The 24515-nt window shown below is 46.0% G+C and overlaps 1 protein-coding gene across 4 annotated transcripts in view; it reads right to left on the bottom strand.

Moving 5' to 3' along the window:
* The window catches only part of PFKFB4 (6-phosphofructo-2-kinase/fructose-2,6-biphosphatase 4), a 118670-nt gene that overhangs the window by 27977 nt on the left and 66178 nt on the right, over positions 1-24515 (bottom strand). For all 4 annotated transcript variants that reach the window (XM_068251977.1, XM_068251976.1, XM_068251980.1 and 1 more), the window contains exons 2-7: positions 15553-15669; positions 13265-13361; positions 11869-11935; positions 11328-11402; positions 9452-9508; positions 1181-1302 (exon numbers count right to left, since the gene is read on the bottom strand). In XM_068251977.1, the coding sequence (XP_068108078.1) occupies positions 1181-1302; positions 9452-9508; positions 11328-11402; positions 11869-11935; positions 13265-13361; positions 15553-15669 (535 nt within the window). The remainder of the gene's footprint in view (positions 1-1180; positions 1303-9451; positions 9509-11327; positions 11403-11868; positions 11936-13264; positions 13362-15552; positions 15670-24515) is intronic.

A 24515-nucleotide genomic window follows, 5' to 3' on the forward strand; every position in this document is an offset into this window, starting at 1 on the left:
AAAAAAATTAACAAACCAACCAACCAACACTGGCTCAACTAGTTTGTGATCATACAACTACTAGAGATGATCAATGAGATGTACATTTCTCTTGCACGCAAATATAATACAGGTAAAATCACCTACCGAGACTCAGGCTTGCTTCACACTACTAACCCGCGGTAGACGAGCGGTGTGATCAGCTGATTGCAACGCCAAAAAAAGCCAAAGGAGATTACTGAGGCAGTGCGCGGTAATCTCCAGTCCGGCTGCAGGCCAAGCAGGAAGTTAGGCTCTCTAGCACCCACTTCCTGTGGCCGGAATACAAAGTGTGCGGAAGTGTATTGAAAAAAATGCACTCCTGCGCATGCGCGCCACAACACTAACATTATTCATTTTATTTTTAAAAAATTGAGTTGCCATAGACTTACTTGACTCCGGTTCGCCACACATGTTGCCCAGCAATGCACTGTTGCTTTAGGGCACTTACTGCAGGACACATCGCACTGCACTAAGTATGAAAGGCCCCATAGACTCACTGGCGTAGCGCGCTGGCCTGCTGCCAAATAAGCCAACGCACCGCGCTAGGGTGAAAGAGGCCTGAAGGGTAAAACTACTCGGCTCAGGAGAGGATTTATTTGTATGGAAAGTAAGTAAGCTAATCCAAATATCTCCCATTGGTGCAAGCTGGCCAGCCTCTTGTGCATTCCATGTTTCCCATAATTAATAGGTTGGGAGCATGGGACGCTTTTGAGAAACTTTATTAACGTGTACTCAAGGTGACGTGACATGATGAGATTGCCATGTGTATGTACAATGCCCAGCAAACAAATATATTGTTCTACCTGAAAGGGTTAAACATTCAGGGGTGAAAGTGACAGTTTCTCTCCAGTCAGGACCTAGAGATGGACTATAGTGTAACCCTCACTGATAAGGAATTGCAGCCATAAAGATGGTTGCCTGGCAGAGAACAGCTTCTAAGTGCAGGAGAAAGATTAAAAAAATATATAGTTTATATATTTTAGCTCCGGGACACAGAAAGACTGCGTCATTAAGCAGAACTATGCTAAATGTAACCTTGTTTTTGTCAGACAGGCATTTGCAGTTATCCAGCTTTATGTGAGCGGGGAAGCACTCCCGGTGAGTTGTCGCTTGCGCTCAGCGAGGGAAGAGGCGAGAGCGAGTCGGTGGGATAACATACTTGTCGTAGTTTTCATCTAGCGTCTCGTACGAGTTCCTGTAACAGTCTATCCTCTTCATGAAATCCTCTGTGGCTTCCTCACTGCTGCAGTTCAGGTAATCCGGGCTGCCCAGCTTCACTTGCTACAAGAAAAAGAAACGAAACATCAAAATGTTTGATAAACCACTTCGCATCCAGACCTTCTTTCCCCGTATGGACCAGAGCGGTTTTACATTTTAGCTATGTCTCTATTTAATCAGCAACAATTTTATCCCTACTTATGACACCTAAATTCAACATACAAATCGGTGAGGAGGGGGTTTAAACACAAACTAGACTTTCATTGTATGGCCTTTTTTCCCCTCAAAAAATTTTTTCGATGCATTTTAATGTGTTTTTTTCACTATGAACTGAGAAAATAAATGCATTTTTTAATGGTAAAAATCAATCTTATTGGCTCAGGGAACATATATTCCCTTTCACCAATTAGTGCTGCAGCTGATAGTGCCGGAAGTGTGCACAGGAGCAAGCCCAGTTGTGCACAGCTGTGATTCTGCTACAAGACGTATATCTATGTCCATGTGGCTCAGATGAAGTCCCAGAGGACATCGATACACTAATGGTGGATAAAGTGGTTAAAAGGACAAAGTTTAAAAACCCAGAGCAGTGCTGGAGGTGACAGGTCCAGCACTGCCCCACATGTATGATTGGCCAGAGCTGTCCTGTAAGGCAGTGGGGTGTGGATTCCTCCCCTCCCAGGGCCCACCTATCCCATCACAGCTCTGACCACTTCTCCTTGTGCTTCAGGCCAGAGCTCCACCCACCGATGCAGGCAGTGTGCGCATGCGTGCACTATTAATGTAGGAGGAGCTCAGGCAGGTCAGGAGCAGCAGAGGTACCGCAGTCAGTGCGTGAATAGGACAGATGAGAGACTGGGAGAGGCGGAGTCCTCACATCACTGCACTATGGAAAATAACAGCTCAGCAGAGCAGTGATGAACTAGTCAGCACTAACACTTGTCCTATTCTTTCATCAGACTTTAGTCAGGCTTTAATGTGTGTAATTGTACATTTATTCATCCATAGTACACAATGTTCTGTGCATTGCACAACTGTAGATTTGTAATAAATCCACTTAAAGCATAACAGTGCAGCATAACCTATAATTAAAAAAACCTGACGCCCAACTTCTTATCAGCTATATTAGCTACCTACCGCGCTCGCGACCCTAAGTACTGTCTTCTGGAGAAAAGGTTTATTCCAACCCTCCCTTATTCCTCACAAAATCACAATCGCCTAGTCCTGGCTGTTGCCATCCTGCATAATAATGTAACATACAGTTCAATCTGTAAGCACAATATGGCTATCCCTAGACTGCACAGCTTTCTTTGTAGCTTGAACACAGTCGCTCTCCGTTAAAAACAAAGCCTAGTCTCTGGCGCTCAAAGATCAATCTCCGCTACTCAGTGCTGGAAGTCAACCATTTCCAGGGCCGGCTTTAGGGGGGGGCGAGAGGGGGCAGAGCCCCCTCAAACAGACTCGTTGCCCCCTCAAATCAGAGCGGCTCTCGCTCTGCCGCTGCGGCTGCTTCCTGGTCCTGCGTGGAGCGCAGAGCGGTCATGTGATCAGTCACATGACCGCTTCTTCCTCCGACGGCTCTCCGAGACGAGTCTCGGCTGTGACGCAGGCAGTGTGGCGACATTAAGAGCCGCCCCGCATAGAGGAGGAGTCGACTCTCTCAGAGAAAGAGGAATTCTCCTCCTCTGAGAGAGTCGACTCCTCCTCTATGCAGGGCGGCCTCTTAAGGTCCCGCTCCCGCCACTGTGCCTGCGTCAGAGCTAGCTGAGACTCCTCTCGGAGAGCAGCACTCGGCAAACTTTTTCAGCCAGCATATTTGTCCGCCCGCCTTCTGCTACCCGCCGCCATCTGACTGCCACCCGCCTCTCCAGACACTGGCTGTGGCAGTGTGGCTGCGCAGTGTGCTGTGCCAATTGCATTGGCATTTGGCAAAATCGATCAGAGTGCTGCAGGTCTGGTGTGCTGTGCCAGTTCAGTTGCCAGTGACCAGTCCAATAGTCAGCCTGGCTGGCAAATCCGATAATTGCCTCATTTAAGGTCAATCAGTGTCACTGCCAGAGTGCACTGCAGCCTTTCTGGCAAATCAATAGTTCAGAGTGCCTCATTTATTTTGTGTGCGTTCTTTGCCATCTGCTGCCACCTCAGGCCCTCTGCACAGCACTGTAATTGTGCTAAAAATAAAAAACACGCAGCATATTAGCATTTGAAGAAAATTATTTCTGACTGTGTTACACCTGAGAACATTTTTTTCAATAATCTGCAGTGCGTGGCAGAACTGTATTTGTGGTTAAAAAAACACGCAATATCAGTATATTAGCATTTGACGAAAAATATTTCTGTGTTTACACCTGAGAACATTTTTTTGATAACCTGCAGTGCGCAGAACTGTATTTGTGGTAAAAAACACCACGCAATATCAGTATATTAGCATTTGACGAAAAATATTTCTGTGTTTACACCTGAGAACATTTTTTTGATAACCTGCAGTGCGCAGAACTGTATTTGTGGTAAAAAACACCACGCAATATCAGTATATTAGCATTTGACGAAAAATATTTCTGTGTTACACCTGAGAACATTTTTTTGATAATCTGCAGTGCGCAGAACTGTATTTGTGGTAAAAAAACACCACGCAATACCAGTATATTAGCATTTGACGAAAAATATTTAATGACAGTCATTGAAGGTTTGTCCAAACTTTTGGTCTGTGCTGTAAATTTTTGGGGGATACACTACAGCAGAGCTCAAACTTCCCCGGCAGACCTTTAACACCACTGTAAGGTCATGACATGTATATTTGGCCCCACCCATGACCACGCCCACGGTCTGTTGCATGACCACGCCCATTTTTCGGCGCGCCGCGCTACGCGCGGCGCAGGGTTTCTTCGTGCCCCCTGCAAATTTCTGTCTGCCCCCTCATATGTGCCTGTCTAGAGCCGGCCCTGACCATTTCTGTGGCTGCCAACTGAGAATGAAAGTAAAACTATGAAACTTTCTTGCACAATTAGTTTTAAAAACTTATAACGGTGTAACCAGTGTACTGGAGTGGAGAGGACATTTTATTGTACTTCCACTGTAACAAACCTAGCTGGCTGAGCCCCATGTTGTGCAGAAACCCTCCTCATCACCCACACATGAAGTAATTAGAGAGGAGCTGGGAGGGGCAGCAGCCAGTGTCCGCCTGTGAGTACAGGTCACCTAACCTTTCCCACCCTCCCTGAAAGGTCAACTCTTTGTGGCCAGCACTGCGGTTGGGTATCACAGTGATGAGAATCTGCTGCACAGACTACAAAGTAGGCCTGAACGGTTTTAGAAAAAAAAAAAAAAATGAATTGAGCGATTTTGATTCCATTCACGATTCCCTACAAATCATGCTCTGATCCCTCTCTGTGGTTGCTTGTTCCCCGTCTCTCTTTGTGCACCCTCTGTTTCTCTCGGTGCCCGCTGTGTCTCTCTCTGTGCCCCCTGTGCATCTCTCTTGTTGCCTGCTCTGTAGCTCTCTATGCCTGGCTGCTCTGTTACTCTCTGTGCCCGCTCTGTATCTCTCTCTCTATGTCTGCTCTGTGACTCTCTGTGCCCCCTCTGTCCCCCAAGCTGCAGCTGTGTTGGACATCCCTTCCAGCTCGAGTCCAGAAATGCCCGTCTATCCACTTCTTCTCCCTGCAGGATCTAATGCACAGCATACTTCCTGTAGGTCATGTGACATAAAGGGACCAGGAAGTATGCCGTGCACAAGAGCCGGCAGATGGCAATAGAGGACGGACAGCGCTGAAATCATGCAGAAGGTATGTCCAACACCGCCTCTGCTGCAGGACGCACGCGCTGGAACTTGGGGGAAGTTTGAAGCTGCCTCTTCAAACTCCCCCCCTGCAAAAATGACATAATTGCGGAAATTGCCGCTTTGACGACTCTGAAATCCTGATCTTGGTGATCGCGATGTCGGTTTACATTTAATTTATTGTTCAGGCCTACTACAAGGACAATCATTCAACAACACAGAAAGCAGAGGTATCGTAGTCAGTGCGTGAATATACGGTGACCATACGTCCCGCTTTACCCGGGACGCTTCCCGCCTTCGGGGGGCGCTGTCCCAGGCTGCATGAGGTCCCGGGAAACGTCCCGCTTTTAGCAGTGGGACGTCCCGGCCTCGGGACTCTGGCCACCGTACAATGAACTAGCCGCAGCGTCTACTAGACGCTGCGCTAGTTCATTCCCCGCAGCCCCGCTCCAGCCTGCAATGTTCTCCGGCAGGCACAGTCAAAGCAGGGCTACGGGAAGATGGCGTCCGGAGGCGGAGCCCTGTATTGGAGACTATTTGTCTCCAGTACAGGGCTCCGCCTCCGGACGCCATCTTGCCGTAGCCCTGCTCTGCCTGTGAGAGGCTGAGCGGGAGATTGAAGATCGTCCAGGCCAGGGGGAGCTGCACACACCAGAGGCACCAGAGGCCGGCTGCGTGAGGGGACGTCTTCTGCCAGGTGAGTAAATGCCTTTTCTTGCAGGTGAAGTGTTTGCCCGCAGTGCGTTTATCTTGTACTGACATGTTTGCCCGCAGTGCGTTTATCTTGTACTGACATGTTTGCCCGCAGTGCGTTTATCTTGTACTGACATGTTTGGCCGCAGTGCGTTTATCTTGTACTGACATGTTTGCCCGCAGTGCGTTTATCTTGTACTGACATGTTTGCCCGCAGTGCGTTTATCTTGTACTGACATGTTTGGCCGCAGTGCGTTTATCTTGTACTGACATGTTTGCCCGCAGTGCGTTTATCTTGTACTGACATGTTTGCCCGCAGTGCGTTTATCTTGTACTGACATGTTTGCCCGCAGTGCGTTTATCTTGTACTGACATGTTTGGCCGCAGTGCGTTTATCTTGTACTGACATGTTTGCCCGCAGTGCGTTTATCTTGTACTGACATGTTTGCCCGCAGTGCGTTTATCTTGTACTGACATGTTTGGCCGCAGTGCGTTTATCTTGTACTGACATGTTGCCCGCAGTGCGTTTATCTTGTACTGACATGTTTGCCCGCAGTGCGTTTATCTTGTACTGACATGTTTGCCCGCAGTGCGTTTATCTTGTACTGACATGTTTGGCCGCAGTGCGTTTATCTTGTACTGACATGTTTGGCCGCAGTGCGTTTATCTTGTACTGACATGTTTGCCCGCAGTGCGTTTATCTTGTACTGACATGTTTGGCCGCAGTGCGTTTATCTTGTACTGACATGTTTGCCCGCAGTGCGTTTATCTTGTACTGACATGTTTGCCCGCAGTGCGTTTATCTTGTACTGACATGTTTGGCCGCAGTGCGTTTATCTTGTACTGACATGTTTGCCCGCAGTGCGTTTATCTTGTACTGACATGTTTGCCCGCAGTGCGTTTATCTTGTACTGACATGTTTGGCCGCAGTGCGTTTATCTTGTACTGACATGTTTGGCCGCAGTGCGTTTATCTTGTACTGACATGTTTGCCCGCAGTGCGTTTATCTTGTACTGACATGTTTGCCCGCAGTGCGTTTATCTTGTACTGACATGTTTGCCCGCAGTGCATTTATTTTGTACTGACATGTTTGCCCGCAGTGCATTTATTTTGTACTGACATGTTTGCCCGCAGTGCGTTTATCTTGTACTGACATGTTTGCCCGCAGTGCGTTTATCTTGTACTGACATGTTTGCCCGCAGTGCATTTATTTTGTACTGACATGTTTGCCCGCAGTGCATTTATTTTGTACTGACATGTTTGCCCGCAGTGCATTTATTTTGTACTGACATGTTTGCCCGCAGTGCGTTTATCTTGTACTGACATGTTTGCCCGCAGTGCGTTTATCTTGTACTGACATGTTTGCCCGCAGTGCGTTTATCTTGTACTGACATGTTTGCCCGCAGTGCGTTTATCTTGTACTGACATGTTTGCCCGCAGTGCGTTTATCTTGTACTGACATGTTTGCCCGCAGTGCATTTATTTTGTACTGACATGTTTGCCCGCAGTGCATTTATTTTGTACTGACATGTTTGCCCCCATTGCGTTTATTTTATGCTGACATGTTTGCCCGCAATGCGATTATTTTGTGCTGAAATGTTGCCCATTGCGTTTATTTAATGGTCATAGTTGGTTGTGTTTCCTGCTTTGCGGTTATGGCATACTATTAAATAGCATCACACAGTTTCTGCACACCTATGATGTGAATCCACGTTTGACCACATCACGGCGTAAACACTGCTTTCTTATGCCTCGCTGTTGCATCATTCTGTTAGCTCCGCCCATAGAATGTCATGACCACGCCCATTTTCGCGCGCGCTGCAGACACCAAATTTTTCGGCAGCCCCCCCCAATTCACCCCGTCCCAGGTTGAGCCTACAAAAATCTGGTCACTCTAGTGAATAGGACAGATGAGAGACTGGGAGAGGCGGAGTTCTCACATCACTGCACTCACTAACTGGGGAATAGTGTTCTCCCCAGAACTTTTTTTCTAGCCGAGTGGCATGAAAAAGTAGCCGGGTGGGGCACAATTGGGGGAATGCAGGGCTGCCGCAACTCTGCTTAACACATAGGAGGAGGATGGGAAGGCAAGCAGATGACAGCCGGGGGCTCACCAAAATTAGCCGGGTGGAGGACACAGCTAAAAGAGCCTGGGGAGAACTCTATACCCTTCTGCCACCTCCATGCTTTCTAGATGGATCTCTGAAACACATGATTGACTTTTCCAGAGGGAAATTCTACATCAAATATAAACATTTCACAGTGAGGAATGGCAAAGTCCCCGGTTCAAACAATCAAATAACTGGGAGAGTAAAATTGGGATTTACATAGTTCAGCAAGCATAGCACAGCCCAATCCAGCAAGTTACAGTTATCCTGGCAGATGGGAGCACACAAGCCCCCTACGGGAATATCCGGTCATCCTGGAGGGGGAGATTATTAGGGATACGAGTACAGAGGATAAACACGAACGCTGCCACGACAATTACACGACAAAAGAACAACTGTATCAGGACCGCTGACATGAGACGAACGGATTAAAGAGAAACCATAACCAAGAATTGAACTTCATCCCAATCAGTAGCTGATACCCCCTTTCCCATGAGAAATCTATTCCTTTTCTCAAACAGATGATCAGGGGGCGCTGTATAGCTGATATTGTGGTTAAACCCCTCACACAGGAAACTGTGAGGACCATGGTCCTGGCAGTTTCCGGTCTGTGAACCTCGTTGCATTGTGGGAAATAGCTGTTTACAGCTGTTTCCAACTGCCAAAAAAGCATGCAGCAGCTACATCACCTGTCAGCAGTAAAAATGTCACCATTTGATGTCAGAATGTAAATCAGGGAGAGGAAAGATTTTACAATGGGCAAACACTGACTAAATCATTTATACATAATTATTGTAAAAAAATTAAGCACTTTATCATCACATTATTTTCACTGGAGTTCTTCTTTAAGGATTCAACCTCTGAACACATTTAAAGATACAAAAAGAAACACGCACATAATCCGCACAAATAAAAATCAATGTCAGATAATTCTCCATGTCAGCAGCACAGTCTGGTCGATGGTCGATCAGTATTAATCAGATCATCTGCGGGCTGAGATAAACCCTCAGCGGTACAAAGCTCATTATCAGACGCCTTGCAAAAGAAACACTTATTCTGCGTGAAGCAAGGACGATACAGGGGGGGGGGGGGGGGAGGATTTCCATTGCTCAATCAAGCAATTCAAATGCCCAGATAGATCCTTTGAAATCACAAGGCTGAGAAGGGGGAGAGACACTTCTACAAGAGGAACTGTAGCAAAGGACTGAACTCCATCCCAATCAGTAGCTGATACCCCCTTTCCCATTAGAAATCTTTACCTCTTCTCTAATAGATCATCAGAGGGCTCTTGTATGGTTGATATTGTGGTGAAACCCCTCCCATAGTGTGATGTCATGACCATGGTCCTGACAGTTTGTGGTCCGTGAACCTCATTGCATTGTGGGAAATAGCAGCTTTTTCCAACTGACAAGCAAGCAATACCGCCCTCTGTGCATAGAACTCTCAGATACGAACATTCCGTACAGATCACCTGGCAGAACTAAAGATGTCGCCCACCTGTGATACATGTCAGAATGTAAATACATACAGGGTACATTTCTATTTTTTCCTTCTGTTAAGGTCCTCTTTAACAATTACACTATCCAGACACTATACAAGGGGATGATAAACGTGGAAGACCAGCCGGAGTACTTACCACAATGTTCTCGGCCACCACCTCGGGGTCCACGCAGACCGACTCCACGAAGAAAGTCTGCCCATGAAAATAAAAAACTTTTTTTAGTGCGGAGATCTTTCACAAGCTGGAAGGATTTCACAGCTTACTCCAATAGCGAAACAATAATAACAGTGTTCCAGAATTACCAGGAACAATAGGGTCATTCGCTAGGAGATTAGCATATTAAAGAGGACGCTCATTAAGTACGAGAATTCTGCAAACTTTAACCCTTTGTGGTGAGCCGTTCGGCCGCCAAACAAATAACTGCTGTCCCTTTACTAAACCATACAATACCATCCTGGATTCGGGTTGTGTTAGGAGGAGCTTCAGCTTGTGATTGGGCCAATTCCAAGCCACATAAAATTTGCATCAACTCAGAACTGACATAGCACATCAATGGCTCTCTCTACTGGCGATTTTGTCTCCGCCATGCCCAGCCTAGGAGCACCATTCTTGTACATCGAACAAAAAACTAGCAAAAATTGATTTTTGTCCACAACCAAAATGTGACAAAAAACACAAAAGCGTTAAACACTAAAGCCAGGTACACACATGCAATTGTGATTGGCCAATTTTACCTCCTCCGTGTAGTATGAGGGTAAACAGATATTGAATACTATGAGCAGATTGTAGATAAACCCTCATACTACTTGGAGGTGGCAAAATTGGTAAGTGATCGGCCAATCATAATTGGAAGTGTATACTAGGCTTAAAGGGATACTGTAGGTGGAGGGGGGGGGGGGGGGGGGGGCGGGGGAAAATGAGTTAAACTTACCCGGGGCTTCTAATGGCCCCCCACAGACATCCTGTGCCCGCCCAGCCGCTCACCGATGCTCTGGCCCCACCTCCGGTTCACTTCTGGAATTTCAGACTTTAAAGTCTGAAAACCACTGCGCCTGCATTGCTGTGTCCTCGATCCCGCTGATGTCACCAGGAGTGTATAGCACAAGCCCAGTATGGTCTGGGCCTGCGCAGTACGCTCCTGGTAACATCAGCAGGAGTGAGGACACGGCAACGCAGGCGCAGTGGTTTTCAGACTTCAAAGTCTGAAATTCCAAAGTGAACCGGAGGCGGGGCCGGAGCATCGGTGAGTGGCAGCGCGGGCACAGGATGTCTGCGGGGGACCATTAGAAGTCCCGGGTAACTTCAACTCATTTTCCCCCGACCCCCTACAGTATCCCTTTAATATAGATACAATTCGCTTTTTTTTTTTTTTGTAGCAAGTAAGAAAATACTGACAGAACTTTTTCACCAACTTTTTGATATTTTTACAATTGTAAAGTGCTGTAAAGTTATTTTAAATAGGAAATGAAAAAGGATCTCCTCGGAGAAAAAGCAAATTAGATCGTAAAGGCCCTAAATAGGTTAAATGAACCCAAAATGTGACATCACCATCTATACAGAGTGGCTTCAAACCAGAAGCAACATCCAAAAATATAACACTTCCCTGTCTGACAATGGTATTTCCCACTACGGGTCTAATGTCAGACATAGTACCACATGGGAAAACAGGTCTGCTGCTAGGTGGCGCTATTCCTGATAAAGTGCGGCGTCTGATCGTGCTACCCTATAGATGCCTAACTGCCAGGCCTGGATTTACATTACAGGAGCCTATAGGCACAGTGTCATGCTCTTCAGATCAAAGGGTCGCGCTAAGTCCGATACTCTGATTGACGCCGGCCCCAATCTCCGCCACGTAATATAAATATAAATATTACGTGGACACAAACTTCTTACCGTTGCTAGGGAACACATCAGTTACATGGTACAGGGAACATTGCACAGTATGTAATTGCTACACAAAAGAAATACAACAATTAGATAAAAAGAAAGGCTTTTAGTAAAAACCACTCACTTTAAACCCATGCTGATCTGCAAACTTCAGAATGGTCTCCCGCCGTTCTCGCGTCGTGTTCGTAGCATCGAAAACCTGAGGATGGAAAAATTGTGCATTGAGTCTGGAGAAGAGGGAGCCATTTATATCAACGCAGATCGCAGTCTGCCTGCAAGAGGCCCGTCCTATCAGAGTCCAGCCCAGGTACTACAACCCCCATCCGCTAAGAGTCCTTAGCCCAGGGACTACACCGCCCATCCGCTGAGTCCAGCCCAGGTACTACAACCCCCATCCACTAAGAGTCCAGCCCCAGTACTACAACCCCCATCTGCTAAGAGTCCAGCCCAGGTACTACTACCCCCATCTGCTGAGAGTCCAGCCCAGGTACTACAACCCCCATCCACCAAGAGTCCAGCTGAGACACTACAACCCCCATCTACTAAGAGTCCAGCCCATGTACTACAACCCCCATCTGCTAGGGAGTCCAGCCCATGTACTACAACCCCCGGCTGCAAACACTGAGTACTCCTACTCCCATTATCCGCAGATGCCATTTACTCACCGCTACATGTCCACCTTCTTCCACTAAGTACTTTCGGACATCATTTAAAGCCAGTAAGGCACACTGCCTGCAGACAAGGAAACATATCAGTGTCAAGAACACACCATGCCATGCACTGGTGAGGATCAACCAGTCTGAAACAGTCTGTATGCATGTTGGATTATTGTGGCTCTGTACAATTAAGCTGACACATCATTGCATTCCAGCTGTTCTGGAGGTGTGGTTAGCTTTCAGGACAAGGATGATTTGCATACTCAGCAGTGATGCATTGTGGAAGACATCATACACTCACTCCAACCTGAATAATCACAATTCTGTTTTAAGAAGACCAAATTCTGTCATATCATAGGTTACTGAAAAACGCTCATACTATACTGAACTGAAAACCCCAAACAGCGGCATAAAGCTTGCACTGAGCTGTAACTGGAGTTACTACACAGCTATTCCACTGACCGGCAAGTGAGATATTAATCTAGAGAAAAGCTGTACAAAGAGGACATTCTGCCATAGCAGAGATCCTGCTCGATGGGGGAAGAGGCTGCTTTGTGTGTTATCTGGGTCAAAGAACATGAGGGGAGGGGGGGGGGGGGGGGGGGTCCTACAAGGACTAGCCTCCAGCAATCTCTGGACGAGGGTCCGACAAGTTCACACAAAGCCAAGTAATTCATTCTTACAGGCGGGAATCTGTGCAAAGAGCAAACTTTTACAGTTTGAATTACAGTATAACAATTCAGACTAAATAAGATTTTTTTTTTATTTTTAAGGAATATATATTTTTTATTTATTTATATTTTGACAATATAAAAAAAAAAAAAAAAAAAAAAAAAAAAAAAAAAAAAAAAAGAGCATATTGACACTACAGTATTTTCCTCAGATCCAATCCCGCAAATCTGATTGAAAGTAATCGGAAGGGTAATTATCGATAAAATCGATATTATCGTAAAATCCAATATTCGATTTGCTAAAACTCTGCATTCCAACTGACCCTTTTTTTTCGCTCCTACTGTTTGGCTTTCTGTACAATCCGATTGTAAAAATCTCATCGAATGATTGCATCTGAGGCAAATATTGTACCATGTATGTTCACCTTTAGGATTTATATTTTTTAGTCTGCCTGATGGTTTGGGAGGCAAGTTTTGTAATGCAAAAAGCCAATTCTAAATTTTGCTGCTTTGTAATAAAAGGGAACATCATAATGGTTAGAGAGGACGGCAATGCCGCGCCCCTGCGCCAATCCGTATAGCCTGCGCTGTGTGGCGAACGTCCGGATCACCGCAGTATGTACGGAATCAATACCCCTCCCGATATTTCTTTGTTCTTAGGCAACCAGCCTAGCAGGTGTACAGCGCTTAACGGACGTGGTTTTATACACAGGAACATTCAGGAAGATACTCACTTCCGGACTTTCTGGCCCTCCTCGTTGTCAGGAAGGAAAAATTCAAAAGACCGGAAACTCTTCACCAGATCCCGGCGGTACTGTCCGACATTGAACACTGGTGGAAGGAGAAAGACCAGAAGGTAAGGCAAAGGCTTCAATTCATCAAGCATTACCGCATTCGGTAATGCTGAAAACAGCTGACTTAACGAAGCACTTTAGAAAATGTTAATTCATCAAAGCTGTTACCGAATGAGAAGCTGAAATGACACAGCAATGAGATAAATTACCGACATGTGCTCAACAAATGTTAATTTATCAAGGTTCCCACATTCGATAACACATTCGGTGTTTATCTCAAGCTCTCCCCTGTCGTTACAGGCTTGGAAAGCCTTCTGTGTGAATGTTTTCATGATTAGCAGGAGCAGGCAGCCAATAGAAACAGCCCATGTTCTCCTGCAAGTGCTGCTGATAGGTCACACAGGCTTCTCCACATGAGCTTTCAGACCCCCCAGGCAGTGAGCAGAGAGAACGGGTCAAAATATATCCCCAGATTCCCTTCGGTGGTGTAACCCTTTCAGGCCCTGTTTGATAATGCAAAGATGCTGGTGGTGAAATCACCAAGCATGGCATTTGTAATGTCTCCAGGAAGTTCATCTACGTTGTGGCAAATAAATAAAATGTTAAGAAACACTGATGGACAGATTCAGAGCAGCAGAGGCAGTATAAATAACAGTAACTATAACACCTTTACATGTAAAGGGATGTCTGGATGCCTTCTATTGTTATCACCTTGTAACAACACAGGGACATTCCAAGCTGCTCTGCACCACTCTGCTGTTATCTAACAGCCTATGATGAATTGAAGCCTAGTAGTTCTGTAACTTAACGAACCTCTACCACACATGGGAAAATATTGATGAATTAGCACAGTGAAGTGTAAAATACCGAATGCGGTATTTTAAGGACTGGGGTTTTGTTATCGAACACCCTTTGATGAATTGAAGCCAAAGTCATTCACCAGTATTTAAAGGGAATCTGAAGTGAGAAGGATATGCAGGCTGACAGATCTATTTCTTTTTAAACAATGCAGATTGCCTGGCTGTCTGCTGATCCTCTGCCTCTAACACTTTTAGCCATAGACCCCGAACAAGCATGCAGCAGATCAGGTACTCTGACTGCAGTGTGACTGGATTCGCTGAATGCTTGTTTCAGGGTTGTGATTCAGGCACCACTGCAGCCAAAGACATCAGCAGGACTACCAGGCAACCGGTATTGTTTAAAAGGAAATAAATATGGCAGCCTCCATATCCATCTCACGTCAGGTGTCCTTTAAAGCGGGATTGTCACCATAAAAAACAAATTTTAACAGCAACTGGTCTGAGTGCATTAAGTGATAAAGATGCTAATCCTGCATTTAAACCTTTCAAAACTTTTTCTGCTGTTATGATTTGGAGTTATCACATACTTTAGGAGCACTGGCCCTTTAATAGCCATTGCCATTCAGTTGCATGCTGGGGGTTCTCATTATCTATAATATATTCCTCCTCTTCCCTTTATTTCCCTGCCTAGCTGAAACATGATCCTCTGCTCACGTGTGTTTACAAGCAAGGCTGAGGTAACTCAGTGATTGGAGGAGAAAAGAAAAAAGTAAAGGGCAGAAATGACATCAGTATTTAGCCTCAAACTGTGGGCAAAATACATGGTTCTCACCAGGAACAGAATTCTCTTCATTTACTGTATAAAATTCACTGAAATCAAATAGACAGTACAATACATGTGTTATGTAAGTAGCTCAAATATTTATCTACTTATATATGTGTTTTTTTCCCCTGGCATAGTACGGCTAATCCTACTGCTTTGATGTACAGAAACGTGTAGTGTGCTACTGTTCTACCACTGCATTGCATTTTAAAAAGGTTACAATAATGTAATGATTATTGCAGTACATACAGGACTACATGAAAACTTAGGACTTCTTTCCTTATTATAGCAGCACAGAGGTGAGTGGAGTGATTATACCAGCAGTGTTGCCTTATTTGTGGGGGCGGGAGGAGGGCTGTCTTATTTCCTGCTAACCCTGTCTGCGATGGACGGATTTATCTACTTCCTCATCATACAGGAAGTCATGTCCATCCAGGAAATTCCTGGAGCACAGATACATCCCTCCCCCCCTCCAACTCCAAAGAAGTTTGGTTTTATACAGTGAGAAACAACTTCTTTAGAAAGGGAGGGGAAGGGAGTACAGTCAATGGTAAAATGCCCCATTTCTTTCTGCACAGGAGAGAAGAGAGGAGGCTGGCTCTTACCTTTGGTGGGTACGCCAATCCAGTTCAAGTAGCGGGTCAACTTCTTTGCGATGTAGGTTTTGCCCCGGGCGGGCAGGCCAACCATCACAATGACCGTGGGGCAGTTGGTCATACATACTGCAGGGTAACAGGAGAGAACAGAGGTGAGAGGCGATTGGACGCCAGGACTGGGGGGGCAACATCTGTACTACCCCAACATTTACTGACAAATGTTACCAGATATTTCTCAGATTATGGTAATAAAAGGATACAAATTAGTAAATAAAAATCCATAAAATGACACTGGTCTAAAAATCGTGTAAAAGAAAATGAGAAAACAGTATAAGCTATACATAGAAATCTGAAGCCTATAATCATGAGTGGTTTCAAGGGGCTGCTGTACATGGATGATACACATGGAAGAGGGGCTGCACATGGAATGGGAGGGGGGCTGCTGTACATGAATGATACACATGGAAGAGGGGCTGCACATGGAATGGGAGGGGGGCTGCTGTACATGAATGTTACACATGAAGAGGGGCTGCTGTACATGGATGATGCACAAGGAAGAGGGGGCTGCACATGGAATGGGAGGGGCTGTTGTACATGGATGTTACACATGGAAGAGGGGGCTGCACATGGAATGGGAGGGGGCAGCTGTACATGGAAGAGGGGGCTGCACATGGAATGGGAGGGGGCTGCTGTACAAGGATGAAACACATGGAAGAGAGGGCTGCACATGGATGTTACACATAGAAGAGGGGCTGCACATGGAATGGGAGGGGCAGCTGTACATGGAAGAGGGGGCTGCACATGGAATGGGAGGGGGCTGCTGTACATGGATGTTACACATGGGAGAGGGGGCTGCACATGGCATAGGAAGGGGGCTGTATATTAACCTTGTTTGTTATTTAACTGTGCTTTATTATATAAAATGGAAAATTACGGTTGGATTTGATCTGCTGCATAATTAGATATACAGCAAGATTGCATGGTTCACAATGAGACTATATGGTAGCGTTACATTGTTACACAGTGCAGAGACGCAGGATAATGGCGGCGGGCGTAAAAAAAAATCGCTGCAGTGACTGCATGAGGTCGGTGTCATTCTGCAATGAAAGGAATTACTGGGGAGAGATCTCAGAAAACGATACAGGAATTGCAGGCGGCAGAGGAGGCCGCGTCATTCACACGTTCAGCTTTATGTCTACGCGTCGCAGATCTGAAGTTCAATTTATTTCTGGAACTGCAGCATAATTACCGCAATCACGGCGAGGACGAGCCCAGCATTTACACTGCATCATTATACAAAGAGGATAGGCTGTGGTAATGCTCCCTGCTCGGTGTGACACTGTGCCAGCTGTCCCCAAATCAGACTATCACTATGACACTATCCCCAACCCCGACTGTCACCATGCCAATGCCCCCAAACCAGACTGTTACCATAACACCGCCCCCAAATCCGACAGTCACCGTGGCACCGCCCCTAAATCCCACTGTCACCGTGGCACCACCCCCAAATCGCACTGTCACCGTGGCACCGCCCCCAAATCCCACTGTCACCGTGGCACCGCCCCCAAATCCCGTCACATCACCCCCAAATCCAACAGTCACCCTGACACCGCCCTCAAATCCCAACAGTCACCGTGACACCGCCCCCAAATACGACAGTCACCGTGACACCGCCCCCAAATACGACAGTCTGTTGGCCAGACAGTGTCACGGTGACTGACGAGCAACTTCACCTCACACGGCAGTTTTATTCCTGGAAGCAGCAAGTGCGCCAACATGCAACCTTCCAACACAACTTATCATACATCTAATGAGGAGTGGACCAAATAAGAGACCTCCTTTCAGCTAGAGAGACTCTCCGAGACAGGAATTATGGAGAAAATTGGGGCTTAGATATGCAAGCTGGGCAAAATAATCAAAAATGCTCAATAGCACCTGATGCTCGCCCAAACCCCCCCCTCCTCCAATGGCATTCAGCGGAAGGAGGAAACCAATTATGCTGGAAATGACAGTTGGTGGCATTCTTATTCCTTTCAAAATAATGCTAAGTAAATCATTGCACAAGGGTCCATGCCCAGAACTGGATTACAATGCCACAAGCACTGAAGGGCGAAACAGTGACTTCACTAACGCCCGGTACACAGCATGAAATCGCCCGCCAGATCGATGGTCAGAATCAATTTGTCATGTCCAATCTGCTCACAGCGGAGTTCGATTTTGTGCAGTAACGATCAGAAATGATGAAAACTGACGATTCGACAAATTGATCTGACGGGAAATTGCATAGTGTGAAAGCGCTTTGCCAATGTCACTCGATGGCTGCGGTTCCACAGGACAGATTGTCATTTATATTTTATTTTATTTTCTCAGTCACTGAAGTGACTTTTTTTTTGTAAAACATGAAAGGACGTTTTATGAAATCAGTTTTTGGACAAGTTGAAAAACATTCATTGCAATCTTAGCAGATTTTACAGTGGACCTGAACTCTTGCACAGGACAGAAGGAAAACAGAGAAATGTACCCTGCATGTATTTAGAGAGTTTAGCCTAAATCCCCCTCATCTGTGACTAATCACAACTGTAATTTAATCCCTCATCTGTGACAGCTGACTGCCACGACAGTGAAGTTGATTGGTAAACACAGGATGATAACCCTATGTCTGCTTCCATGAAAGCAGGAAGTAGACACATTGCAGATGTAATACATGATTTCTATCAGCTGTAACAATGTTTTTCTTTAAAAGGTTATTATGCTGTTTCTTATCTATTAGAGCAGAAAGGAAGTTCTGAGTTCAGGTCCGCATTAAACCTCCCTAAACTATTGTAATTTTTTTTGTATTTCAGATCACTCAGCCTACCTCATGGATTACACAGAAGTGTGGTAAATGTGAAAGCACAATTACATCTGCAGGCAGAGTGTGCATATTATCACATCAAATCATCTTCATAGAGTAAGAATTATGAACTAAAAGAGCTATAAAACCATAGCAAGGCACCACAATACTGAACACCTACATCAGTACACACAGCCAGGAGCTGTGGGCCCCAGTGCAACTCTTACATTGAGCTACCTCAAGCATTCTATGCGTACCAATGAATATGGAGGACAGCTGCAGTGTCAGAGAGGTGTAAGCAGGGGAGGGGACAGCTGCAGTATCAGAGAGGTGTAAGCAGGGGAGGGGACAGCCGCAGTGTCAGAGAGGTGTAAGCAGGGGAGGGGACAGCCGCAGTGTCAGAGAGGTGTAAGCAAGGGAGGGGACAGCCGCAGTGTCAGAGAGGTGTAAGCAGGGGAGGGGACAGCCGCAGTGTCAGAGAGGTTTAAGCAGGGGAGGGGACAGCCGCAGTGTCAGAGAGGTGTAAGCAGGGGAGGGAACAGCGGCAGTGTCAGGTGTAAGCAGGGGAGGGGACAGCTGCAGTGTCAGAGAGGTGTAAGCAGGGGAGGGGACAGCGGCAGTGTCAGAGAGGTGTAAGCAGGGGGGGGGGGAAAGCTGCAGTGTCAGAGAGGTGTAAGCAGGGGAGGGGAAAGCCGCAGTGTCAGAGAGGTGTAAGCAGGGGAGGGGACAGCGGCAATGTCAGAGAGGTGTAAGCAGGGGAGGGGAAAGCCGCAATGTCAGAGAGGTGTAAGCAGGGGAGGGGACAGCCACAGTGTCAGAGAGGTGTAAGCAGGGGAGGGGACAGCGGCAGTGTCAGAGAGGTGTAAGCAGGGGAGGGGACAGCCGCAATGTCAGAGAGGTGTAAGCAGGGGAGGGGACAGCCGCAGTGTCAGAGAGGTGTAATCAGGGGAGGGGACAGCTGCAGTGTCAGAGAGGTGTAAGCAGGGGAGGGGACAGCCGCAGTGTCAGAGAGGTGTAAGCAGGGGAGGGGACAGCGGCAGTGTCAGAGAGGTGTAAGCAGGGGGGGGGGGGGAAAGCTGCAGTGTCAGAGAGGTGTAAGCAGGGGAGGGGACAACCACAGTCAGAGAGGTGTGTGTGCGTGGGGGGGGGGGGGGGGAATCACTCTGTTAGTGATAACTCATATATGCGATTTGAATGGCGATAATCTTTTTCCAGCACAGCAATCATGAGGAGCTAATACGGCAGTTAAAAGAGAGCAACGCCATTGAATCCCAACGCAGTACAAAAATGCAAAAGGTTTAAAGGATATGGAATTTTACCCCAAAACTTCCACTAAAAAAAAAAAGTAAAGGTAGCCATACTTCAGGCAATTTGGCAATTTATCGATTGTCGGGTGCAAGATGTAGGACCGGCATCGTCGACCGGGTGCGCGGCAGAGTAACTGTGCGCGATATCGGGCTGAGTCACGAATGTGATGGAACGCACAGTCCTTGTATGTGGACCAAGCGCAGAGCCAGCAGGAAAAGTAAACTATACTAAACTATACCTGAGTGCCGATTGGCTATTGCGTCATACAACCCCTGGAAGTTGGCGGGACATATCCTGGAAGCAAAACATAGCTGCAGTGGGGGGGGGGGGGACGTCAAGGCGGCAGTATCACAAGGCCCATTTTCAAGAGATTTCATGCTTAAGTAGATCGGCCTGCGGTGTATGGCCAGTGGTCAGGTCTCTTTCTGATCAGATTTAAGGTGGCCACACACACACACCATACATTTTTTTAATATATGTTCAATTCAAGAATTGCAATCAATTTTTCTGACGGATTGTAACATTTCAAAAATGTTCAATTTTTCCCCAATTATGATAAAAATGATTGGAAATTGACAAAATTGTAGGGTGTGTATATTAATCAAATTGACAATCTAACACACACCATACAATCTTCAGAAAGATTGAAGAAAAATATCTGGCATTCCGGATCGATATAAATCGAAGAAAATGGGAAATCCAATCGGATTTTTCAGTCGATTGAAAAAAAAAAAAAAACTTGTTTTTTTCCCGGAGATACGATCATTTTTATCGAATTGCCGTAAAATTGGATCATTTTATTGTATCGTGTGTGGCCACCTTTAGGCTCCCTGCACATTGCATGCAATTCCAATTCCGATTTTTAAACTTTACTGCATGCTGCATTTTTTGATCAGTTTTTCCGTTGAATGTATTCAGGGAAAATCGGAATTGAAAATCAGAATCGGAAACGGAATCGCAAAACGGATTTGCAGTGTGCAGGGAGCCTCAATCAGCGAGAGATCTGTCTCTTGGTCGATCTGAACATACATTGTCTGATATATGGGCACCTTCAATAAAAGGGGGGCAGGGGTTGTACAGTCCCAAGTCTCCTTTTCTTTTGACCCTTTCAGCACAGTCCTGTTATCAGAAGTGTTTGTTCCGCTACAATAAAGGTGCTTTGTACTCTAAGTGCTTTTCAGGACAGCTGCCACCTCCCTGACCTGCAGACAACGCTGGATCAGGCTCGCTTCCCATCTGCCGCCGGACTGAGTGTAGTGTCCGCTCTGGTGGTCTGCTGTGGTCCGGCTGGACCCCAGGGCAGAAGCGTTACCCCCACTGGCTATATGGGGAATGCACCTACCTGGCCCGCTTACCGCAATGGATCGAACGCAGAACTACAAGTGTGAACGGCTAAAATAAATTAAAAAAAAAAAAATAATAAAATTTTATAATTTATTTATTTATTTATTTATTTATATTAGCAGCCGTTCACAGTCAATTTAGCAGTGAACTGACAAAAAATGTCCCGTCAGCTCAAGTGGGATCACCGCCAGGGGCTCATTCACACTAGTCATTTGTTAAAGCGGACCTGAACTCAGGACTTGATCTAAAAGATAAGCAACAGCATAATAACCTTTAGAGGGGAGTAGGGTGGAGACACTAGGGGAGGAGCCTGCATTGTACGCTTATAATCTAGACGGTAGTGGGGTGGAGACACTAGGGGGAGGAGCTCACTCCAACCTGAATAATCGCAAATACCTTCTGTTTTAAAGCGGATCTGAACTCATAACTCATGCTCTAAAAGATACGCAACATCACCACCTTTAAAGAGGAATTCCAGTGAAAATAATGTAATGAAAAAGTGCTTCATTTTTACAATAATTATGTATAAAGGTTTTAGTCAGTGTTTGCCCATTGTAAAATCTTTCCTCTCCCTGATTTACATTCTGACATTTATCACATGGCCAAATTTTTACTGCTGGCAGGTGATGTCAGTGGAAGTAGCTGCTGCTTGCTTTTTTGGCAGTTGGAAACAGCTAAAAACAGCCATTGCCCACAATGCAACAAGGTTCACAGACAGGAAACTGCCAGGATCATGGTCTTCAGAGCTTCTTGTGGGAGGGGTTTCACCACAATATCAGCCATACAGCGCCCCCTGATGGTCTGTTTGTGAAAAGGAATAGATTTCTCATGTAAAAGGGGGTATCAGCTACTGGTTGGGATAAAGTTCAATTCTTGGTCGGAGTTTCTCTTTAAAGTAAAACATTTCTTTGTTACAGCTGATACAAATCCTGCAATAAATCTGCAGTGTGTCTACTTCCTGCTTTCATGGAAGCAGACATTAACATCTGGTGCTTTCAAATGAGCTTATCTCGGCCTTAGCAGTCAGGTGGCACAGGGGAGAGATCAAATTACAGTTGTGATTAGACACAGATGAGGGGGAATTAGACAGGCTGAACTCTCTAAATACATACAATTCAATAACATTTCTATAGCGCTTTTCTCCCATAGGACTCAAAGCGCTTAGGCTCTCTCAGATTCAGTAATTGGTAGTAGGATGAAGTATTCACACAACAAAAGTTATATTTCTGCAAATGCCAAACTGAACAGGTGAGTTTTCAGTCTGGATTTAAACACGGCCAGGGATGGAGCTGTCCTGATCTGTTGAGGTAGGGAGTTCCAAAACGTAGGGGCAGCATGACAGAAGGCTCTGGGACCAAAAGTTTCCAAGTGGACTCTGGGTATGACTAGTTTATTAGAACCTGTGGATCTGAGATTGCAGGGATTGCTATGTAGCTGCAACATATCTTTCATGTATCCAGGGCCTAAATTATTCAGGGATTTAAATGTCAGTAGGCCGATCTTGAATAGGACCCTCCATTCTATAGGTAGCCAGTGAAGGGAGTGCAGGACTGGCATTATGTGGCAGTGACGGGGTTGGTTGGTTAGCAGTCTGGCAGCAGTATTCTGTATCAGCTGTAGGCGGTACAAGTCCTTTTTTGGAAGGCCAGTGTAGAGAGCATTGCAGTAGTCCAGTCGGGATGTGATGAAGGCGTGGACTAAGGTTGGCAGATCTTCTGGGGGGATGAGGTGCTTGATTTTTGCAATGTTCTTCAGGTGAAAATAGGATGATTTCCCCACAGCAGAGATGTGAGTTCTGAAGTTTAAATCCGCATCAATTAGAACTCCCAGGCTACGCACATGATCAGAGCTGCGTAGACCCGTGCCTCCTATTCCCAGTGGTGAAGACTGCACGTTAAGTTGTATAAGTTGCATACAGGGTGCATTTCACTATGTTGTTTTCCTTCTGTCCTGTGCGAGAGTTCAGGTCCAATTTAAAATGCATGAATAAAAATTCATGAATTGGTTTGTTAGTTGTTGTGCATTTCTATGAGTTTTAATGCACAGCAACTCACTGTTGTAGTGTGAATGAAAAAATGAAGGTCTATGGACTCTCATGTTACCTTCAAAGTAAAATGCACACTATGTGCAGCGCCTCAAAACTCACTGCAACTCACATAGTGTGAATAAGCCCTTAATAACACTGTAGGGGGGAAAAAACATCCATACTCAGCGGAGGGGGCACAGGCAAGTTCATAAACACACGTTTAGGTTTTCTCACTTCAGGTATGCTTTCATGTCAGATTGGGCAATGATCAGACGCCTGTACAGACCTCCTCCAAGCCCAGCCCTGCTCAGCCTGCCCAGGGGAAACTATTTGGTCTGTCTGCATTTTTGTGTCACTCAAGTGTTTTCCTCCAAGATAAAAGCTGGTGTGGGAGGCTCCTCCCCTCAGACATCTATGGACATACAAAGACCAGACAAAATGTAACAGCATTTACTAGTGCACTGCAGCTTAGAGGACACCTGGAGGCTGCCATATTAGCCATAGCCCCTGAACAAGCATGCAGCAGATCAGGTGCTATGACTGAAGTGTGTATAGATTAGCTGAATGCTTGTTTCAGGTGTGTGATTCAGATACTACTGAAGCCAAAGAGATCAGCAGGACTGCCAGGCAACTGCTATGGTTTAAAACGAAATAAATATGGCAGCCTCCTTATCCCTCTCACTTTGAATGCCCTTCAATCCACTGTGTCCCCTTTGCATATATTCAAAAAATGGCGCTGGGAAATTTGGGCACAGGGTGAAGCTGAAACATGGCTCACCCTGCTCTTCTAAAAAGTCCCAGCGGCGTTAAAGGACAACTGAAGCGAGAGGTATATGGGAGGCTGCCATATTTATTTCCTGTTAAGCAATACCAGTTGCCTGGCTGTCCTGCTGATCCTCTGCCTCTAATACTTAGCCATAACCCCTGAACAAGCATGCAGCAGAACGGGTGTTTTTGACATTATTGTCAGATCTGACAAGATTACCTTCATGCTTGTTTCTGGTGTGATTCAGACACTACTGCAGCCAAACACAGTAGATCAGCAGGGTTGCCAGGCAACTGGTATTGCTTAAAAAGCATTAAAAATGGCAGCCTCCTCCTACAGCTGTCATTTATGTCCAGTTGCTCCTCTGAATATCAGATTAGACCAAATGTCTGCTGAGATCCAAAGTGATGTACAGACACTAGACAAAAGTAGTTTGTAATGAACGATCGCCAACTAACAACCGACTTCCACCAACTTCTGCAAACACTTCTCGACGACGGACTACCAACCAGCAATCAGCTTCAGAATTCACAAGAAATCTGACAGGTGAATGGCGGTCCACCACCCCGCTCACTCGCACAATCTATAAACCATCCAATCGGAAGCTAGTCGGATCTGCAGGAAGTGTCCAAAATAAATGAAGATACAACTCAAAATCCTCAAGTCTCCCATTGTCTGCATGGGTTTCCTCCGGG

This window comes from Hyperolius riggenbachi, chromosome 9, assembly GCF_040937935.1.
Source record: "Hyperolius riggenbachi isolate aHypRig1 chromosome 9, aHypRig1.pri, whole genome shotgun sequence".
NCBI classification, from domain to species: Eukaryota; Metazoa; Chordata; class Amphibia; order Anura; family Hyperoliidae; genus Hyperolius; species Hyperolius riggenbachi.